The sequence below is a fragment of the Amphibalanus amphitrite genome, unplaced genomic scaffold (assembly GCF_019059575.1).
Source record: "Amphibalanus amphitrite isolate SeventyFive unplaced genomic scaffold, NRLGWU_Aamphi_draft 002693F_arrow, whole genome shotgun sequence".
NCBI lineage: Eukaryota > Metazoa > Arthropoda > Thecostraca > Balanomorpha > Balanidae > Amphibalanus > Amphibalanus amphitrite.
This window is the reverse complement of record NW_024884086.1, coordinates 8936-27167: the sequence shown is the minus strand read 5'-3', so window position 1 is coordinate 27167 and position 18232 is coordinate 8936. Positions and strand designations below refer to the sequence as shown.

Here is an 18232-nt window from a genome sequence, read left to right as displayed (position 1 = left end):
AAGTTACAATTGGTCACAAAAAAGTACAATAGCATTTCTTGGTTTATTTTTAAATGTAGTACAAATGTTGTTTTTAATTCAAATTTAATGATGATACCTAATGATCACAAGTGGTCTTAACCAATAACCATGTCCACAAGTGATAATTCTCAATTGTATTGCACTGTAAGGTGTACAATTATGTAGGATAAGGGTTTCATTGGCTACATGTTGTCGTGAGATCCATACAGATCATAGGTCCTCCACAATTTAGCCCGCTGGATCCACAGAGATCATAGATCCGACCCTAAATTTTGTCGAGAGATCCATTCATCATAGATCCAACCCTGAATTTTGTCGAGAGATCCACTCGGATCATAGATCCAACCCCTATTTTGTCGAGAGATCCACTGAGATCATAGATCCAGCTCTCGGATCCAAGCACATGTCTGGTAAGGGACGAGGATGTTCATTTCATTGCTTCGGTGACTCAATCTAGCAGTCCTTCATCGGTCAGGCTTGATGGATCCACCGTCACTTTGCGCGGTACTTTTAAGACAGAATGTACGTGGTACGGCCCTCCAGCAAAAGTGGTTGGTTAGCCTATGTGCTTTGGTGTAATAACTTTGAATGACAGAGACACTCCTGTAAAATGACTCAATAGAAATGAGAAGAGGGTTCGTGCACACACTTCGGCAATGATTTTCAACAGCCATTAGACGTATTCATCAGTGCAGATCGCTTATTGTGATGTTGGCAACCAACCACTAAATATCTGGAGGGCCGTACGTCATCCCCGCATGGAAATACGCCCAAGCGCAAGCTGACCTCGTTGACCAACGAGCACGGGTGTTGGAACACATTGCCTCATGTGACGGTTTCATCTCGTTGTGTTACGGCTCGAAAACGGAGAACAGTGTAGATTGTGCGTTCGTGGCCGGTGATGACACGCACACATTTTGGGTGCTTTCTTCCGCCTCTGTTTTCTCATCCGAGCTCGTCGCAATCGAGAAGGCTTGCTGTTATATCTAGGTATCTGACAGCTTTTCTTATCTCATTTTATCGGACTCTCTCAGCAGCCTGCTAACTTAACGGGGTTTTAATCTATATTCTTATTCTAGACAACCCGATAGTCCAAGACATTTTATTTCGACTTACTTCGGTGGAGCAGTCAGGCAAAGTTATTCAGTTTTGCTGGATTCCGAGCCATGTGGGCGTAACTGGCGATGGGCTTGCCGACACGGCCGTGAGACGCGCGGCGACAGCGACCGCGTTTAGAGCGATCTTTAGAATAGCGACACATGTTTAAGCGATTGTTTGAAACGGCGATTCGTATTAGAGCGACTTCAGAGGAACAACGACTATTCTAGGCTATTCGTGATTGGAGAAGTAAAACACAATGTCTTGCGAAGTAGGTACCTACATTTTTTATGCAAAATGCACTTGTTTCGCATTATTATTTACTACAAAATCTTAGTTTGGAGTCGCTATCGAAGTATATTTCGTAACATACTTACAGGTTCGTTTCAACTCAGTTGTATGGGCGCAAAATCCCCAGCAGTCGCCCTAAAGCTCCAATAAACAAACAACTCAGTTGTACATTCGTTTCGATGATGGTAAGTGATTTTTCGTTGACGTCGTTGATTTTTAAGTACAAATTATTTGCCAGCTTTCCCCGGTTGCGCCGGGATATCTGAGAGTTTCATGATGTCCTGTTTTGCGAAACGAGTGCATTTTTCAAAGTATACTTCCCAAGAAATTGTCTTTTTTTTTTGCTTGTCCAATCCCCATTAGCCTAGAATAGTCGCTGTTCCTCTGAAGTCGCTTTGTTACGGATCGCCGAAGCATATTTCGTAACATAATTACAGGTTCGTTTCAACTCAGTTGTATGGGCGCCAAAATGAACCCAGCAGTCGGCGCGCCCTAGAGCTCCAATAAACAAACAACTCAGTTGTACACCGTAAACGGAGGTGACTTTGCCTCGCCGGGTGACTTTGCCATGCTTCTCGAAAAATGCTTTAGGGAGATCTCCCATGATATTTAACGAGGAATGTAGTAATGTTTTGCACAAATGAAAGGTAATTGATGGGCCTCCCAATATAACTAACACTGATAGGTAAGTTACCACTAAATACCTAACTGGGCTCCATTTTATTGGAGTCATTGAAATGGTCAAATTTGAAGAGTTCCAAACTTTTATTATCTAAACATGTCTTAGACCACCTGCGATGCTGAAGCTTGGTATGGTTAATTATGACAAGGCTGTTAAGTTAGCATATCCAACAAAACTGGCATTTGTCACTTCATTTAGCTAAAATTTTTGGTGGCGATTTTTCCAAGTGAATTGCAGGCCACATGGGGTGACTTTGCCACCATGTTATTTATGCAAAAATTGAATACTTATCCGATGCAATTCAAAATAATTTTTAATGTAGCATCATTTTGACCTCCAAACTGGTTTTTAAAAAAGTGAGAGTTTATACGTTTATAATTAGCACAGGAATGCACAGTGGGAGTATAGAAAGGCAAAAATTACCAAACTCAAAAAATGGATGAAGCTGGGCCCAACTTTTCAGCACAGTTATGATCATCTACAACTCCTGAGTTTGCCAGTAAGACTAGCTGAAGAAATCGGTATCATTTTATAGATCGAAACGCTGATAATAAGGGTGCCGGTAAGTTGCCGCAAGAACGTCTCCTTTCTGTTCCTCTGAATACCGCTGAAAGAAAGCGGCAAGGTCCTAGAGTACCGGTATAATCATAGTTCTGCTTATTATCTATTCTGAATCATTTTTCAGTTTCTATTTACTATCAATGTCAATAATTTTCAACAACTATAATGTATTATTAAAGTAATGTATCTCTCCTTTTTTGTACATCATTTAAGAGCAAAAAACTTTGAATTGCTTCATTTTTTCCTATTAACAATTAAAGATGGTTGCCCTCCCCCATACAATGGAACAAAATGCTTAAAAATTATTTGCAAGCGTTAAAAACCATTTTTGAATTAGTGGCAAAGTCACCCCTTTTTCAGTTTAACTTTGCCACGACTCATTTTCTTAAAAAATTATATTTTTAGGCAAGATATAAATACGATAATAGCAAAACCAAAAGAGCTAATCTTCATCCGTGTTTTGAACATAGAGTCATCTCAAGAAGTTAAGAAGTGTAAAGAATGCAAGCGTCTCAAGTTGAAAACATGGCAAAGTCACCCCCGTTTACGGCATTCGTTTCGATGATGGTAATTGGTAAGTGATTTTTCGTTGACATCGTTGATTTTTAAGTACAAATTATTTGCCAAGTTTCCCCGATTGCGCCGTGATATCCGAGAGTTTCATATGATGCATCCTGTTCCGCGAAACGAGTGCATTTTTCATAAAAGTATTCTTCGCAAGAATTTGCCATTTTTTGCTTTTCCATTCCCCATTAGCCTAGAATAGTAGCTGTTCCTCTGAAGTCGTTTTGTTACGGATCGCCGTTTTGGATAATCGCTCAAGCGTGTGGGTCGCTGTTCTAGCGGTGGCTCGAAATGCGGTCGCTGTTTTGAGTGAGTCGCTGTTTTTCTGTCGCTGTTCTAGAATCGCTGTTGTCCGAGTCGTTGTTTGACACGCACACCCCGCTATCCGATAGGTACCTACTGAGTACTGGGTGACGAGTCACCATGGGTTTTATCCTTCATTTTTTCCCTTTATCCGTTCAGTTAAATCCCAAGTGATTTACTCGACCGGACCGGACCCCAATCTATCTAGTCCTCTAGTCGTTACGTCTAATCAGTTGACTATCACTACACACTTTCGTTATTGTAACTTAAATTGTCCTGCCTTTAGGCTTTTCGTCTTTTTGCTTAGTCGGTTCTCTCTTCTGGCACACTTGTTTTTGTGAGGGTAACGTTATGGACGCAAAATGACCTTTGCTGTTGATGCGCCCTAAAGCCCCAATAAACAAACAAAAAAGTTTCAGCGCAATGGACCCAGTAATTGCCGAGTTACATATTGTAATTGCTACAAAACTGACACGTCTTCGTTTTCCACGTGGGACGTGCGTTAGGGGTCACCCACATGCATCGGGAATAGTCCAATACTTGGAAGAAGGGATGAGGCTCTCGTACAAAAAAGACCGCAAGTGAATTGGTCCATTGGTTGCGGAGATACAAGCCTTGCAAAACTTACCCATTGCATCGGCCGGTCGGCGTCCGGACGCCCACACTAATAGATTTCTGTCATTCTACGAAGAGCTCACCTCGCTCGCTTCCTCCGCTCGCTGGTTACCACGGACATCTTTGCAACATGCTATAAGTAATGCAAATTAGTTCTCATATGCCCAAATTAATGCCAAGTTTGAAACTGGCTAAAAATATATCACGTGATCTTCGCGTGATCTTTGCGCCCATCAATGGGAGAAACGTTTTTTTTTTTTACGTGTTGACTCGTTTTTTTATCACAAATGTCTGGAAAGTAGAAACGCACCATAATGTGCTTGACATGCTTTCGTTTCATTATATTTTTTTAGGGTGATCGAGTGGTGTGAAGTTGAAAGAACAAGGGTACCTAAAGCGTCATCGCTATGCTTGCTTTTTTACGCGAGCTGTTCTTGAAAATGAATGAAAACCGAAAAACTTCTTACTTAAAGCGCGAAAGTGAACACTGATGAATGCCTCATTATATCCACTCGCTCGCTTCATTAGCTAGCGTTCATAAGACTTTGACGTTCTATTTCGAAGACGTTCTCTTTCACTTTTGGATGTTTGTTGCATATTTGAATAATTGATGTTTTATTTCAATTGCTATACCTAAAGTTGATGTCAATTGCTGCCGTTCTATTACGTCATTTTAAATATTTCACCTTAAGTAGCTGTCAAAAATGTGACTTTCTTTCGTGTCTTCATTTCTCCCATTTCACATGCATTGTTTGGATTTGTTTCAGGCATCCTCCGTCGACACTGATGGAGCTCGACTCGGCATTTGACTCTCCAGACTGGGGGAACGTGAAAGACTGGTACAAGGGATGTCCGATATCCGACCTCTGCTGCGTGCCAAAGGTTCCGGAGCCGCAACCCCTGACCCAGGCAGAAAAGGACGACTTTTTGAAAAGTATGATGGAAGCGTGCCCGGATTCGGTCCTAGCCATGCAACTTCGCGCAGGGGGGAGGTTTTCGTCACCGAAAACGAAGGGACGTGCAAGGCAACCCAAGAAAAGGCGCGCAGAAGATTTGAATGGTGGCAGTGAGTAGCGTGGCTGCCGCTGGCAAGTGGCTATGCCTAGTGGTCAATGTCTTTCGTATAACGTTCCACCGTTAAATGTCTCGCAAAGTGTCCTCTTTTTCTTAAATAAAATGACAAACTGAATCAAGTGATCATTTTCCGATTGGTCAAAGTGACGTTCAAGCACTAAGCGCTTTGGACTTTGGAGAGAGAACTGATTTATTGGTTTCTCATCATATATGGGTGTCCGTCAAAATTCGTGGAGATATGCTGTCCCACGATTTCAATAATGTCTCACGTCAATAAATGAGCTTATTTCAGCGTAACAAGATTTGGACATTTGATTGAAGAAAAAAATCATTGAAAAGGCAACAGCAAAGTGGCAAAAAAAATTGGACATCTTTCCAAAACCGTGCTTTCGTGTGCCTATGTATTTTAGCTTGTCCCACAACCTGCGAAAAAAATCTACAGAGCTGCTGTGTAGTTATTTTTAGAGATAATTGAGCGCGAGGGAGCGTTGTGAATAGCAAAAACATTGAAATTTCTCTTCATGGTTCTTATTTTTTGGGTATACAATGTAGCAAAACTGCACAACGCAAAAACGTCTGTCCCACGGTTTTTGGCAAACTTTTTTTCTGGGTCACGTTTGTTTCTGGGTCACGGTACTTAGCTCCTCATTCAAAGCATTACGGACCGGGTAAGCAGGGTCTGCAGACTTGCATATGGTCTTATCCCGCGAAGGCGCAGAGAGCGGGGGCGGAAACTGAAAACTGTCAGTTGGGCTGGGCGAACCCAGGGGAAATCATCTCCTGCGTGCCATAAGATTTCTTTATTCTTGGTCACACGCCCTTGTGGTTTGTGGCTGGTAAGTGTCGAAAAGAATCACAGTGTCGTGTTGCTGCGTGCTCAGGTACTCCAGATAAGATGTACTTGGAGATTAGTATTCGATAACAAACTTGCCATATTCGGAAAACTGTAAAGCCCATTCCCCTGGGTCACGCATTTTTTTCTTCTGGGTCACGAATTTTAGCGTGACCCAGGAAAAAAATTGTGACCCAGAAGAGAAATTCTGCCCACCTACATCATCAAGACATGCAAGTATTTCCACCTACGTGTGGAGAAGGTCATTGCCGATAAGGGGGTTATATCGCGCATGAGGTGAGTGAACGTATCTGGTTTGATAATGCGTTACCCAGAAGAAATTTTTTTTTTCTGGGTCACGGACCATTTTACGCGCATGCGCAATGGCATTTTTGAATAATTTCAACTGTGAACAGCCTATGGTGCATGGTTTATGAAAAGGTAATGATTTCTAGGAAATCAGTTGTGGGACAAATATCGACCCAAATCTCCACGAATTTTGACGGGTACCCATATCGTATCTACGCCAGTTCACGTTCACCATGGACAACGCACCATATTTCCATTCCTCCACTGATCTCGTATCCTCCCGGTTGGTGAGTTTGTGGGCGGCGGTCGCCTCGTGCCAGCGTCTGCAGCGCCCGCAGGCCCCAGGGGACGTCCACTCTGGCGGCCGCGCTCTCTCCCGCCAGTCATCTCGGCTGGGCCCAGCGGCGGGTGGTCGGGGCGGTGGGGTCGGAGCTCCAGTTCAGTGGTCGTACCGTGATCCGCAGATGACGCCGAGTGATAAAGGCCTGGACGTAAGATCTGCATACCACTGACCAAGAACTACTTGATATGAATACTAGATCGAGTCGTGGGGCGCAGACCATAGACAGTCGTCACATGTTTCACCATCACGTAACATACGCGTCTCAGCTAATTCCACGAATATATTTGCGGCATAGCCAAGCCGTTTATATTCCACACGGGCCGGGATACATGGACAATATTCAGGTCTCTTTGCCGCCGAAGACAGAACACCGACGACAAACGGCATATGTGAACACTGACAGAGAGAACGTTCTGGGCCCTGCTTCACGACTTGACACTAACTGTTGCTACCGGTATCGTGGTATGGGTTTCCATGGAAACCCAATACCACGATGCCGCTAACGTTAGGTAGCGTCAAGCCTTGAAACAGGGCCCTGGTCGTCAGAGGTCGCTTTTCAAGTCGCCATCGAGAAATACTGGCAGAATGAGACAGCATCATGGCGTGGGGGAATTCGCATGTAAGAACAGCTCAACCTAACATCTTGATCCGCTGAAACGTTCATGAAAATGATTAGATTTGAATGCGGATTGCAGATAGTTAGTAGGTATGACGAATGATTTTAAAATAGGGCACATTTAACTAATACATTTGTGTTTGTGTATCTATTGCCGGCAGATCGTTCGATGAGTAGGTAGTAAAGACAATCATTTACAAAGCACCTCGGAACATAGTCAAAAGTCATGTTATACGTACACAATTCACGTACACTAAGCGACATAAACGGGACTTCAGGCAAAAATTCAAAGCGAATTAATATATTTTTCATCGAGGCCATGAACTTTGACATGCTTAAGTACGCCACTGGATCGATGCCCTTGGAATGATCATTTTCAGTGCTGTTATAATGGTTACTTGGAATGACGGCTAGGACAGTGAAAGATGTAACTACTGTGTGTAGTCCCCCCAACACCACTGGTCACTACACACATCCGAACAAAGTTCTCTCACTCCGCTCTGTATTCAGATCACTGTATGCCAGCGGCCAACCGCCCACGGCGCCTCGGAGCTCCAATTTGGCACCTCGTTTGATGCTCGGCTTTTCAGAACAGATGAAGCACATGCAATTGACCTGGACTGGAGCTGTCGAGGCTGGCGCCATCAGTAGTGGCACAGGTCCAAGCCAAACTGTTGGCCGTATGGGTAGATAGAGGTCGTGTGGGTAGACCGATTCAATAGAGGTCGCAGATCCTTCTGTTTCCGTTTCCGAACCAGGGAGATATCAGACTGCTGAGGAATGTTGTCATTTTGTGAATTACTTCCGCATAGGGTCAGGCTTCACGCATTTAGGTAAGAATTGACTCGGATCGCCTATTCACAGCAAGTGACTCGAAGATAATTCGTTTGAATATAATAATGAACAACCGTTCATTTTCAATGACTAGAACGCCTGCTTAATGACTAGAATTCGTTACACCCCTTTGGGACAGATGTGGATAATCTCACCTCCACTTGCACCCGACGTTAGTGTCGCTACCTACATTTGTGCTGTGCCCAAGCATATGTCTCGTTATCACCGCTCGACGCGCCGAAAACGGCCGTCGTATCACGCCCCGCGATCACAACCATGGTACTTGCATCGTGCCAACATTCTCCCCCCGTCGCGCCTTGAGATCAGCACACGCATACCGCATCACCAGTGAGGTGCACATGCAGTGGTCGCCACGCGGTACATGCACCCTATCCAGGAACAGCCCCGAGGGGCTCACTGCGCCGAACATACAGAGACAGCGAAGGCGGTATACTGATTGCCAGAATCACTGAGAAGTCGCCTCTGTCGAGCCGTGGCGACTCAGTAGCTGCACAAGTATCAACATCCACCGCGAGGATTGTTCACCCACTACGCCAGTCTGCCACACCGCCCCAACGCGCCCGAGACCAGCATCAATCAGCCTGCGTGACACAAAGCGTAAGGCAAAATCGGAGAACACCGTCAAAAGCGGATAAGCCTCACACACGCGACCGACCACCCAGCAGACCGCCATCCTGCCGGGTTTCGCCGGGGCTGAAGGGTGAACCTTGGCATCTCACATCTACAGTTGCCGCAGAGCTGTGCTGATTGGACAGGGACAATGACTCTAATACTAATCCTCTCTTAACTCTGTCTTTGGGGACGTCCATGACGCACTCACTCGGGTTAATGGCATCCAACAGCTACTATCGAGCGGCGAGCGCGGAGAAAAGCACAAAACACTAGGAGGCGCGCGGTGGGCAGGTCGGATCTCGGTTGGACACGCTTTGGCTGCGCTCCCTCCACTGTGAACGCTGGCATTTCGACCTGCCGGGGTCACGGGAAGGCGTCCTGGTTCGGGGCTAGGCTGTTCACTGCCGGCGGTGTGTCACTGTCAGCCGCGAGGACGTCATGTCGCGCGGCTGAGGCGGCACCCCCCAGACCGGTGGTCCGTCCCGGTCCGTCTGGTCCGTCCCTGGTCAGCCAGACGACTCAGTGGCAAACGGACAAACTGCGGCCTCCAGAGATGTGCCGGCGCCGACTCTGCGTCGATCTGCGACAAAGAAGCGTTCGACGATTAGCGCACATATCATTGTGTCAATTCCATTCCATCGAAGGAACGTGGGGTAGGCTCGCCTTTCACTACTAGGCAGGCACATATGACTTCACAGTTACTCTCACGAGCCCTCACTTCACCTTCCCTTTCTGAAGTGAAGTGATATTGTAGCGCAAGGTCTCGAAATTCACTGTGTTGCTAGGTATTTAGTTTCAGCGATTTAATCCATACATACCTGATCTGTCCAGCCAGCAGGGGGTTCATGGCATAGAGCCACTCGTAGAGGTCACTGGCGGGCTCCTTGGCCACCGACCGGAGCAGGTACGTCCGGTGCTGCGTCACCACTCTGGAAACCACACGGTACTCTGTCAGTTGGATACACCCAAGGCTCTCTACAGCATGGGCTAGTGGTCATTGGAGACATTTAAGGTCGATGAAAATGGCTGAACAATCGTCGTCTAGTGTCAGTTGTATGTGATGCATGAAAAAACATCCATATTCAAAGCAGGAACCCTCCGTGGAATGGCCGACGGTTCCGCCACGGACCTGAAGGAGTGCGGGGTGTCGTGCGGGTCTTCGTCGCTGTATTCGATCTGCGACCTGGCCAGGTTGATGAGGCTCCTCTCCACCGAGTCCTTGGCGTCGCGGTAGACGAAGACGTACGGCCTACGCACCACCTGTCCGGCCGCAAGGGAGGTCACCGGTAACGGGAGGATTATAGGACGGTACAGAACAAATCCAGCACGAAGATCGGCACAATCCAGCACCTGTCGTAAGGGCTGTCGTAACAATAGCACCGCGATGGGCTAGAATGAGGCTGGTGATTTAATGTTGTACTTTTGGGAAGACTTGGGCATACGCAATAGTAAAGAAGGTTCACACCAATCAAGTGTATCACGGATGTAAGGGCTCAGTCCATTTCGAGCAGCCTGGTCCTTGCTCGCCGAGTTCCGTGTACGCACCAGCCAGCGTTTGAGCCAGGTCTGCGTGTGCTCCTCGTAGACCTGCAGGGGCCCGCGGCGACTGACGGCCGGAGAGACGCGGATCTCCTCCAGCTCGGCGCAGAAGAGCGGCGGTGACGGTGGCTGGGCGGCGCGCGGCTCGTTCGGACCGCGCACCACGCCCGGGTGGGTGTCCGGCAGCAGTGCCGAGGAGGGGCTCAGGGACCTGTGGAGGAAGGGGCGGGTCAGAGACCTGTGATGGGACAGGATGACGAGCTGTTTGACAGCAGTGCAACAGGCTCAAGAGACTCTGGTTGGACGAAACTAAGAACAAAACTATGTTCTAGAAACGGAGAGCGGGCTAAGAAGACCAGTGGGAAGAGTGAGACAGGTTAAGACATCTTTCATATGCCGACACGCGGGCTTCTAAATCTGTGGCAGTGTAGCCGACGAGCTCAGAACTGATGGGAGTGATTAAGCCTGCGAGGAACTGGCGTAATCTTACCATGTTGTATCGGTAAGGTAGGATATACTACCGTAGTATGTTGAGTCGTGAGGACATACGTATTAGACTCCCTCGCTCCTCCAGCTCGAAACAAAATGGAAAAAATCAGTCTGTGTCCCGAGTTCAGCTTACGATGTCATTGAGGAGACGTCTGTGATGTCAGAGGACTCCATCTCCGACTCGTGGTTGCCGTTAAACACGGTCGACGTCTCAGAAATGTCCTGCAAGGATCGCATGGCAAGTGTGAGAATCTAAGCCCATATACCTACGGTCTTACCGTTTCAGCTTTTTGCGACTGTTCTTTTTTAGATCCATTAGACCTCGTAAAACAGCTGAGTCCGTATCAGAACTAGTTATGCTATTGAAATTTGGTACAACTGTGATGATCGGTTTTGTAATGCACGCACACTTTCCGTTTACGCCGAACTCTCGAATTTGTATGTACCTATACGTTCATGAACATAGAGAGGAGGCAGTATCTTCCATCTCCCTTGCACGCCCACATCCCATACCCCTCACTCCACCACCCCGCTCACCTTTTCAGTGCGTCCCAGGATGAGGCTGATGTACTTTTTGGCCAGGTAGCGCTCTCGCTCGGTCATGGGCCGGCTCTGGGTGTCGGCGGCCGCCGGCGGTGACCTCAGCGGGCCCGGGACCGGCCAGCCGCGCAGCGCGGCGGTGTCGGTTATCGTACCGCCAAGCTCAGCCGGGCGGACGGACGGACGGAGTCGAGCCGCTTATCGAGCTCACGGCGCCCTGTGACGCCGCCGATAGCGCCGCCGTCGCCACCGAGCCGACGTCACCGACGTCACTGACGTCACTGACGCAGACGGCGACGATGACTCGGTCGGACCGGCCCCGGAAACGCCAGCCGAGTGACGCCAGCGCGCCCCCGGACCACTGTCAGCTCACCGCCCGACTGAACGGCTTTCCACCAGCCAGCGCGGCGTGCGCTGGAGCTTGGACTGGAGCTATAACTGGGACTGGGACTTGGGTTGGGGCTGGGGTGGGACTAGGACTGGAGCTAGGACTGAGCCAGAACTAGGACCAGGACTGGAGTATGAATGGGAGCTGAAACAGAGTGAGAGCTATAGTAGAGTTTCAGCTAGGGCTGAGCCTTGTGCAGAGCTGGAGCAGAGCTGGCTCAGTGCAGTGCAAGTCGTGCACGCTGGTGAGGAGCCGCCGTCTCCAACAGGCTGCAGAGTGGCGGAGCCAGAGGCGAAATAATGCGCCCAATGGGCCTAATGAGGTGTGCGGCGCGCAACCGCATAAACGGAGCCGTCTGCCGCGCCTCCGGGGCGCCCGGAAGGGGGCGGGGGAGAGGAGGAGGGATGGGAGGGAGAGAGTGAGGGCAGGGTGGGCGGGTACGAGAAAAGAGATAGGGGTATGAGAGATATAGGGCAAGGGAAAGAATGAGAGGAGAGAGAGAGAGAGAGAGAGAGAGAGAGAGAGAGAGAGAGAGGGAGAGAGAGAGAGAGAGAAAGAGAGAGAGAGAGAGAGAGTTGATGCTGGAGGAAACTGGCAGGGGGTAAAGGAACTGGTGCAATGACACGAGGGCTGCCATTGGTTGTTCGAGGCCTCACTGACAGGTCAGGGCGAGTCTGGCAGCCGGGACCGGATGCGATAAAGGTGGCGATGAAACCAGTCGTAGGTACTGCATACATTAGCTGACGGAATGTGTCTCCGGTGCAGCTGGTGCAGCTGTGAGGATCACTGATCCTGTTTTAGTTAGAGGGCAGAGCTACTAGTGCGCAAAACCCGGCCATAGAACATGCATTTAGTTGGTAACATGTGGGAGCCTAGATGCACTTGACCATGGGTACGGCGATTTCACAAAATGTAATCATCTCCATTTACCGTTCAAGGGGTCACGATGTTCCATCGAATAAATGGACCAGTATTTGTTAGGCACCTCTTCGCTAGGCATTTGTTAGGCACCATCCTCGATGGCGTCTTTAGCGCCGAATGCGATGAAATGCATATTAATGCGAGTGAAATCAGAGCGACACGTCGAAAACACAGCCGCTCTCACCTGTCAGTCATCGCCGTCCGTTTCTCCTGCTGCTGATCGGCTGGAGGGGCACCTCAGTGAGCTGTCACGGTATCATGCTGACAGCTCCAGCGCTCACAGGTCCTGCGCGTCAGTCACTCCACTGAGCGTCCAGCTGACAGCGGCCCGCCGCGCCGCCGCCACTCGCCGACACTGCCACTGCCGCCACTGCCGCCGCCGCCGCCGCCGCGGTCCGTGCTATCGGGACGCTTTCCGGCCCCCGGCCGGGCCGTAGCGCGCGGCCACTACGTCACAGCCGGCCCGCCGCCGGCACGGCCGTCCGACCGGCCCCGAGCGGCCCGGACCGACCGACCGACCCAGCCGGTCCGGAGCAAGGTCGGACGTCACTCAGCACTGTCACTGAGTGACGGTCCGTCACAGGATGTCACTGTCACTGTCATTGGCTGTCATGGGGCAGTGTTGTTATGGAAGCTCGTGACTGCCAAGAGCTTCAAATGTCGCCTCGCTCGGCGTCTAGGGACGGTCACGGGTTTTCCAGGCCACGTCTAGAGGGAGCCTATTGTTTTTGTTGCTACGTAGAACACACAACCGGGATTCGACACAATCGTCCTAAGCAAGATGCACTGAGCTCACACGTCACACTGCGTGACGTCCACGGTGACAAAAGCAGCTCACAGTTCACAGCTCTCAGCGAGACGACGCCAGGGTCACCTCACAGTGACCCCGCGGCAGCAGCACTGGCTCACAGCGGCCCTATTGACAGCAGCACTGGCTCACAGTGGCCCTATGACAGCAGCACTGGCTCACAGTCGCCCTATGACAGCAGCACTGGCTCTCACAATGAAAACAGCACCATCTCACACCGCCTCGGACCGCGGTGACAGCACTACTAACCGCCACGGTGTCCCGCGCTGACGGCGAATGTTCCTCCCCACCCCCACCCCCACCCACCCACCAGCGGCAGGTGGGGAAATCAGCTCAGTACTTGCATACGCCGCCGACCAGCGCCGGCCAGTGTACTGCGCTCAATCGGTGTGTGCTGAGTCAGAGCGAAAAACCCGACGGTGTTGTATGCCGCGGCACGTGATATGACCGATCCTGGGCCTCGCGCAATGGCCTGGGACTGTACCCGAGAGCGCGTGCGGCTGGTGCCAGCTAGAGGATGGGACAGTGGACACACACACACTACCCCCCCCCCCCACACACACACACACATACCTATACACACACAGTGGATGACTGTCACATGAGCCTCAGTCACTGTCCGCCAATGGTGAGTCAGCTCGAGACATTTGGTTTTCCGGTCCAGTTTTCCCACTGGCAGTAGTCACAAACGCTCGCTGATGACGAAAGCGCTGAAAAATTTCTTACACAAATGAACTAGGAAGTACTTCTCCAACAATTTAAAGGAAAGGTGCGAGATCTGTGAAGGGAGAGAGAGAGAGAGAGAGAGAGAGAGAGAGAGAGAGAGAGAGAGAGAGAGAGAGAGAGAGAGAGAGAGAGAGAGAGAGAGAGAGAGACAGAGACAGAGACAGAGACAGAGACAGAGACAGAGACAGAGACAGAGACAGAGACAGAGACAGAGACAGAGACAGAGACAGAGACAGAGAAGAGATACAGGAAAAGAAGTGGACGGACTGACAGACCGTATGTAATACAGACAGACAGAGTAGGTATACAGACAGACAAACGGTCAGAAAGTTCAGTCAGAAAGTCCGGCTGGGAGCCGTGCGGTCGGCGCGGCGGGTGAGAGTGGGCTGAAACACGGCGCCGTGCGAAGACCACCGGCCGAGAGGGGCCGGCGCCGCCCCCCGGGGCCCGCCGGCGGCGACGCTACACTGCCGTGACTCTGGTGAACCCCATACGTCAGCGTTTCACAACAGTTAGATAGCAGCGTGCGGAAAACATTGCGAAAGGCACGGCTTCTCACCCACATCCAACAAAACGGTGAATATTTGTAAGGAATTATCTGTTCCAGGAATACGGGAAGGAGCGTTGGCGCTCCATTAAGCTAAAAGTCAACAACAAAGCACCCAGCTTTATCGCGTCTCTGACAGCAAAAGAACGGAACTAAGTATCGTACCGTTTAGAGCCTCCCCTGGTGTTTGCATCCTGGACCTTCCATTGAACGGCTGCGTGCTGCGTCTATATGTGGCTGTTAGCACGGCTCCAGCGGTGGAACTCGGGACAAAGCCAGCCTTCTCAAAAGTCCCACCGAGGCGCGACGGGGCCTACAGTGCGAACTGCTATCGCGAGTCAGAACGACCACAGACCCGAGCGTATACATAGAGATGCAGCTTCCTGTTTCGCAACATGCTGCTACCATTCTGAAACCACTCGAGTCTCGGGACAGCACAGCGATATCGCTGTGCCTACATTTGTAAGGGAGAGGACCTTGGAAAATGGAAACCCGAACATACTTAGCTCGATGATTAGTAAAATGCCCGACTATTCGAGATAGGCAGTTATTCATACTCATAACTACCCTAGAAGTTGAATTTTGGATGTCTGTATACCAGAACCATCCAGAACCATAATTGCACTGGAAGCTGCGTCTTGGATTTCTTTATACCAGACCCATAATCACGCAGGATGTTGCATCCAGGCAGTAGGTCTTGCAACACACTCCGGGGAAGAGGATGAGAGGATTGGAGGCGGAAGTGGAGTGGTCACCCCTCCCCCGTCCCCCTTCCTCCGTGACCGTGACTGCGGTCAGGGTGGGAGCAGTAGCATTGAACTCCGTCCGTATATCTGTCCGTCCGTCCACCTGCCGTGCAGGGGACTGTCCCGTTGGCCATCAAAACGACATTTCGTCAGCCAGGACAGGTGGTGTACCCCTCCTACGGTAGAAACGTGCCTCGTGAGCGCATAGCGCTGCCACCGTTCTATTGTCGCCATTTGGACCAGGGACAGCTCGAGAAAGTGTCTGCAGTAGTACCAGTAGTACCAGTAGTAGGTACCAGTTGTACTGGTAGTGACTGCCTCTCGTAGTGCCTTCCGGTGACTCGGGTTTGTTCGTGCGATAACTGGCGATCCGGTGAGGTCCGGTAAGTATCTGGCCGAGAAACCCTGTTCATGAACAGCCAACAGGGTTTCTCGTCCCAGCTGCAGCTGGGATGACGATAGGAAGTTAAGCACGGGTGCTTTGGCGATTAGTCAGGTCACTGATGTTCACCCTCGCCAAGCGAGGGCCTTTTCCATAACACGGACGGCGAGGGGGTACGACCCCCCCTCGCGATTGGCTCCTATGGCACTTAGAAACGCCAAATTTACAGGGTAGGTGGGTCCATAGGAGATCTCGCCCCTGTGGAAGTTTGGTGACTCTAAGTCAATATTTAGGGGAATTTTCGGGGGTATGAGTGCAAAAATTTTGCTAAAACATGTCAAAAGTTTTTTGCTTATAACTTTTTACCTAGTAAAGATAGAGCAAAAATAAATGCAGTGAACTCAGGACGTCCGTGCGCATCGAATGATATACTTTTCCCCTGACCTTGTACCGGTGTTTGTGACCTGGTGACCTGACCTGAAAAGACTGGGACATCAAATTTTCAGGAAAGGTGCGAAAATGTTGCCCCAGAGGGTATGCCAAATTTGGCGGCGCTACGCCCCGCTGTTTTTACGTTATTTGCGAGAAATCTTAGGGGGGTTGCATCAACTCCCCTCGCCGGGCGAGGGTTAATAGTTAATACCGTCGGCACCCTGCAGCTCTGACGGCTGGCGCTGGTAGCTGGTAGCAGCTGACTCTCAACGGTTAGATAGGATAGGATGATAATGAATAAGGTCACTGAAAGTCATCAAAAATAAAATTAAAACGAAAATTTCCTGATTTTTATAATTTTTGCAAGTCGATGCGTGATTCGTGAACGAAAAGAGCTAGAGGATCGCATCAATTTGCATTTGATAGCTCTTTTCAAAGCTCTTCCGCTAACATGCTGGGCCTACAGGGCAAATAGGGTAGGGTGGGGTAATTTGAACATGTGGGGCAATTTGAACATAGTGTGAATAACACAAAATTACGGAAAATCCATAAGTGGCATGACAATAAGACCAATGAGAGAAAGTATCGTAACTAAAAGGGCTATCATATGAACGGGGTTTAAAGTTTCAGGGAATGAAGATGTTGACGCACAGTGTAAAAAATCAATTTCGCAAGGAAAAACGCCTTACAACACGTCATTGCAACTTCATTGCAGCGCAAAATCTTGCATTGCTAGCGCCTAATACGCAACGGCTTTTGTTGTATAATGACCTAATCAGTGCCTTCAATCCAAGAAATTTGCTTTTGAACCCTGTTTTTTAAAAATGGCAAAATAACTTTTAGCGTGGGGTAATTTGAACATAGTGTGAGAATTTCAATGAAGACAGGGATACCTCCGAAAAAAACAACGCTCCCAGTTTTTTTTTGCCAATATTTTCGAACCAAAGCAGTAGCAGATAAGTGATGCCAGTTTTAGAAAATTTACGTCTAATATCCGTCTAATGTCCAGCATTTTCGTTGATTTTCCGTCCAAAAATGTTAAAGTCAACTATTTGTCCAAATATGCCCGAATATTATGCAGCTATCAACACTCAAAACCGTCATTTATATTGCTTATCATGTAATTTTACCAGCCGAAAAGTGTTCATTATATTGAGAGCTTAACAAGCTTTCCATTCGCCAATCAATGCTATGCACGATTACTTTATAAAAAGCGCTGAAGTGTAGCAAGCCATCGTTCAATGTTGTCCAGTCTGCTACCTTTGTCCAACCAATTCCGAATTGGACATTGGCGAAAATCAGAACTCCAAATGTCCAGGTTTCGATTGGCACCACTTTAACAGATGTAGTAAGGTTGGGAGAGTTTTTATCGAACAAAAATGATAGACGTTCTGTTAATTGAAGAGGGGCGAATTCTGTCAACTGACCGGTGTGCAGCGTGCAGATATTGATACTCTGCAACTGTTATTTTTGTTGTTGTGTTGATTTTTCAAGTGAAGGTATGTTTAGAATTGTTCTGCCTATTTGTTTATGGGTCAAACAACATCGGTGCTGGCGAGACAATCGTTTTTATGACAGGTAAAGGCAGTATGTTCAAATTACCCCACGGTGGGGCAATTTGAACACACCGTGACTTGGTGGAGAAGTGAGGCTATGCTATTCAAGGTATGCTCGGCTCGTCCAAAAATGAGGCTTGCATGGTGAAAGCAAGTGACACTTGCGCTACTGAAACAGTTTTTCTTCATCCAGGGTTGAACTGGAATTTGGTACAACGGAGAAGACGTAAAAATGTGTTCAAATTACCCCACACTACCCTACCATAATACCAAAATAGACGGGTTTTGCCGAAACAATTTTCTAACACTTTTTTACAATTCCGGCACTATAGTTCGTTTTTTTCTAAGTTCGACCCTAACTGTAAACGTCTCGTTGAACACA

General features: G+C 48.8%; 1 protein-coding gene across 1 annotated transcript; it reads right to left on the bottom strand.

Annotated features, from left to right (window-relative positions):
* Nucleotides 1–6958: 6958 nt before the first annotated feature.
* On the bottom strand, nt 6959–13309 carry LOC122377283 (kinesin-like protein unc-104). The gene is made up of 6 exons (XM_043357227.1): nt 11342–13309; nt 10938–11026; nt 10322–10526; nt 9906–10036; nt 9595–9705; nt 6959–9356 (listed from the first exon to the last, which is right to left on the bottom strand). The coding sequence occupies exons 1-6, from the start codon at nt 11405–11407 to the stop codon at nt 9296–9298; spliced, it is 663 nt and encodes a 220-aa protein (XP_043213162.1). The 5' UTR covers nt 11408–13309; the 3' UTR covers nt 6959–9295.
* Between the last annotated feature and the right edge of the window lie 4923 nt (nt 13310–18232).

Coding starts and splice junctions, on each gene's coding strand:
- LOC122377283 (XM_043357227.1), bottom strand. CDS start 11,407: ATGACCGAGCGAGAGCGCTACCTGGCCAAAAAGTACATCAGCCTCATC. Junction 11,027..11,341: donor TCCTGGGACGCACTGAAAAG/GTGAGCGGGGTG, acceptor CGATCCTTGCAG/GACATTTCTGAGACGTCGAC. Junction 9,706..9,905: donor GACACCCCGCACTCCTTCAG/GTCCGTGGCGGA, acceptor TGTGGTTTCCAG/AGTGGTGACGCAGCACCGGA.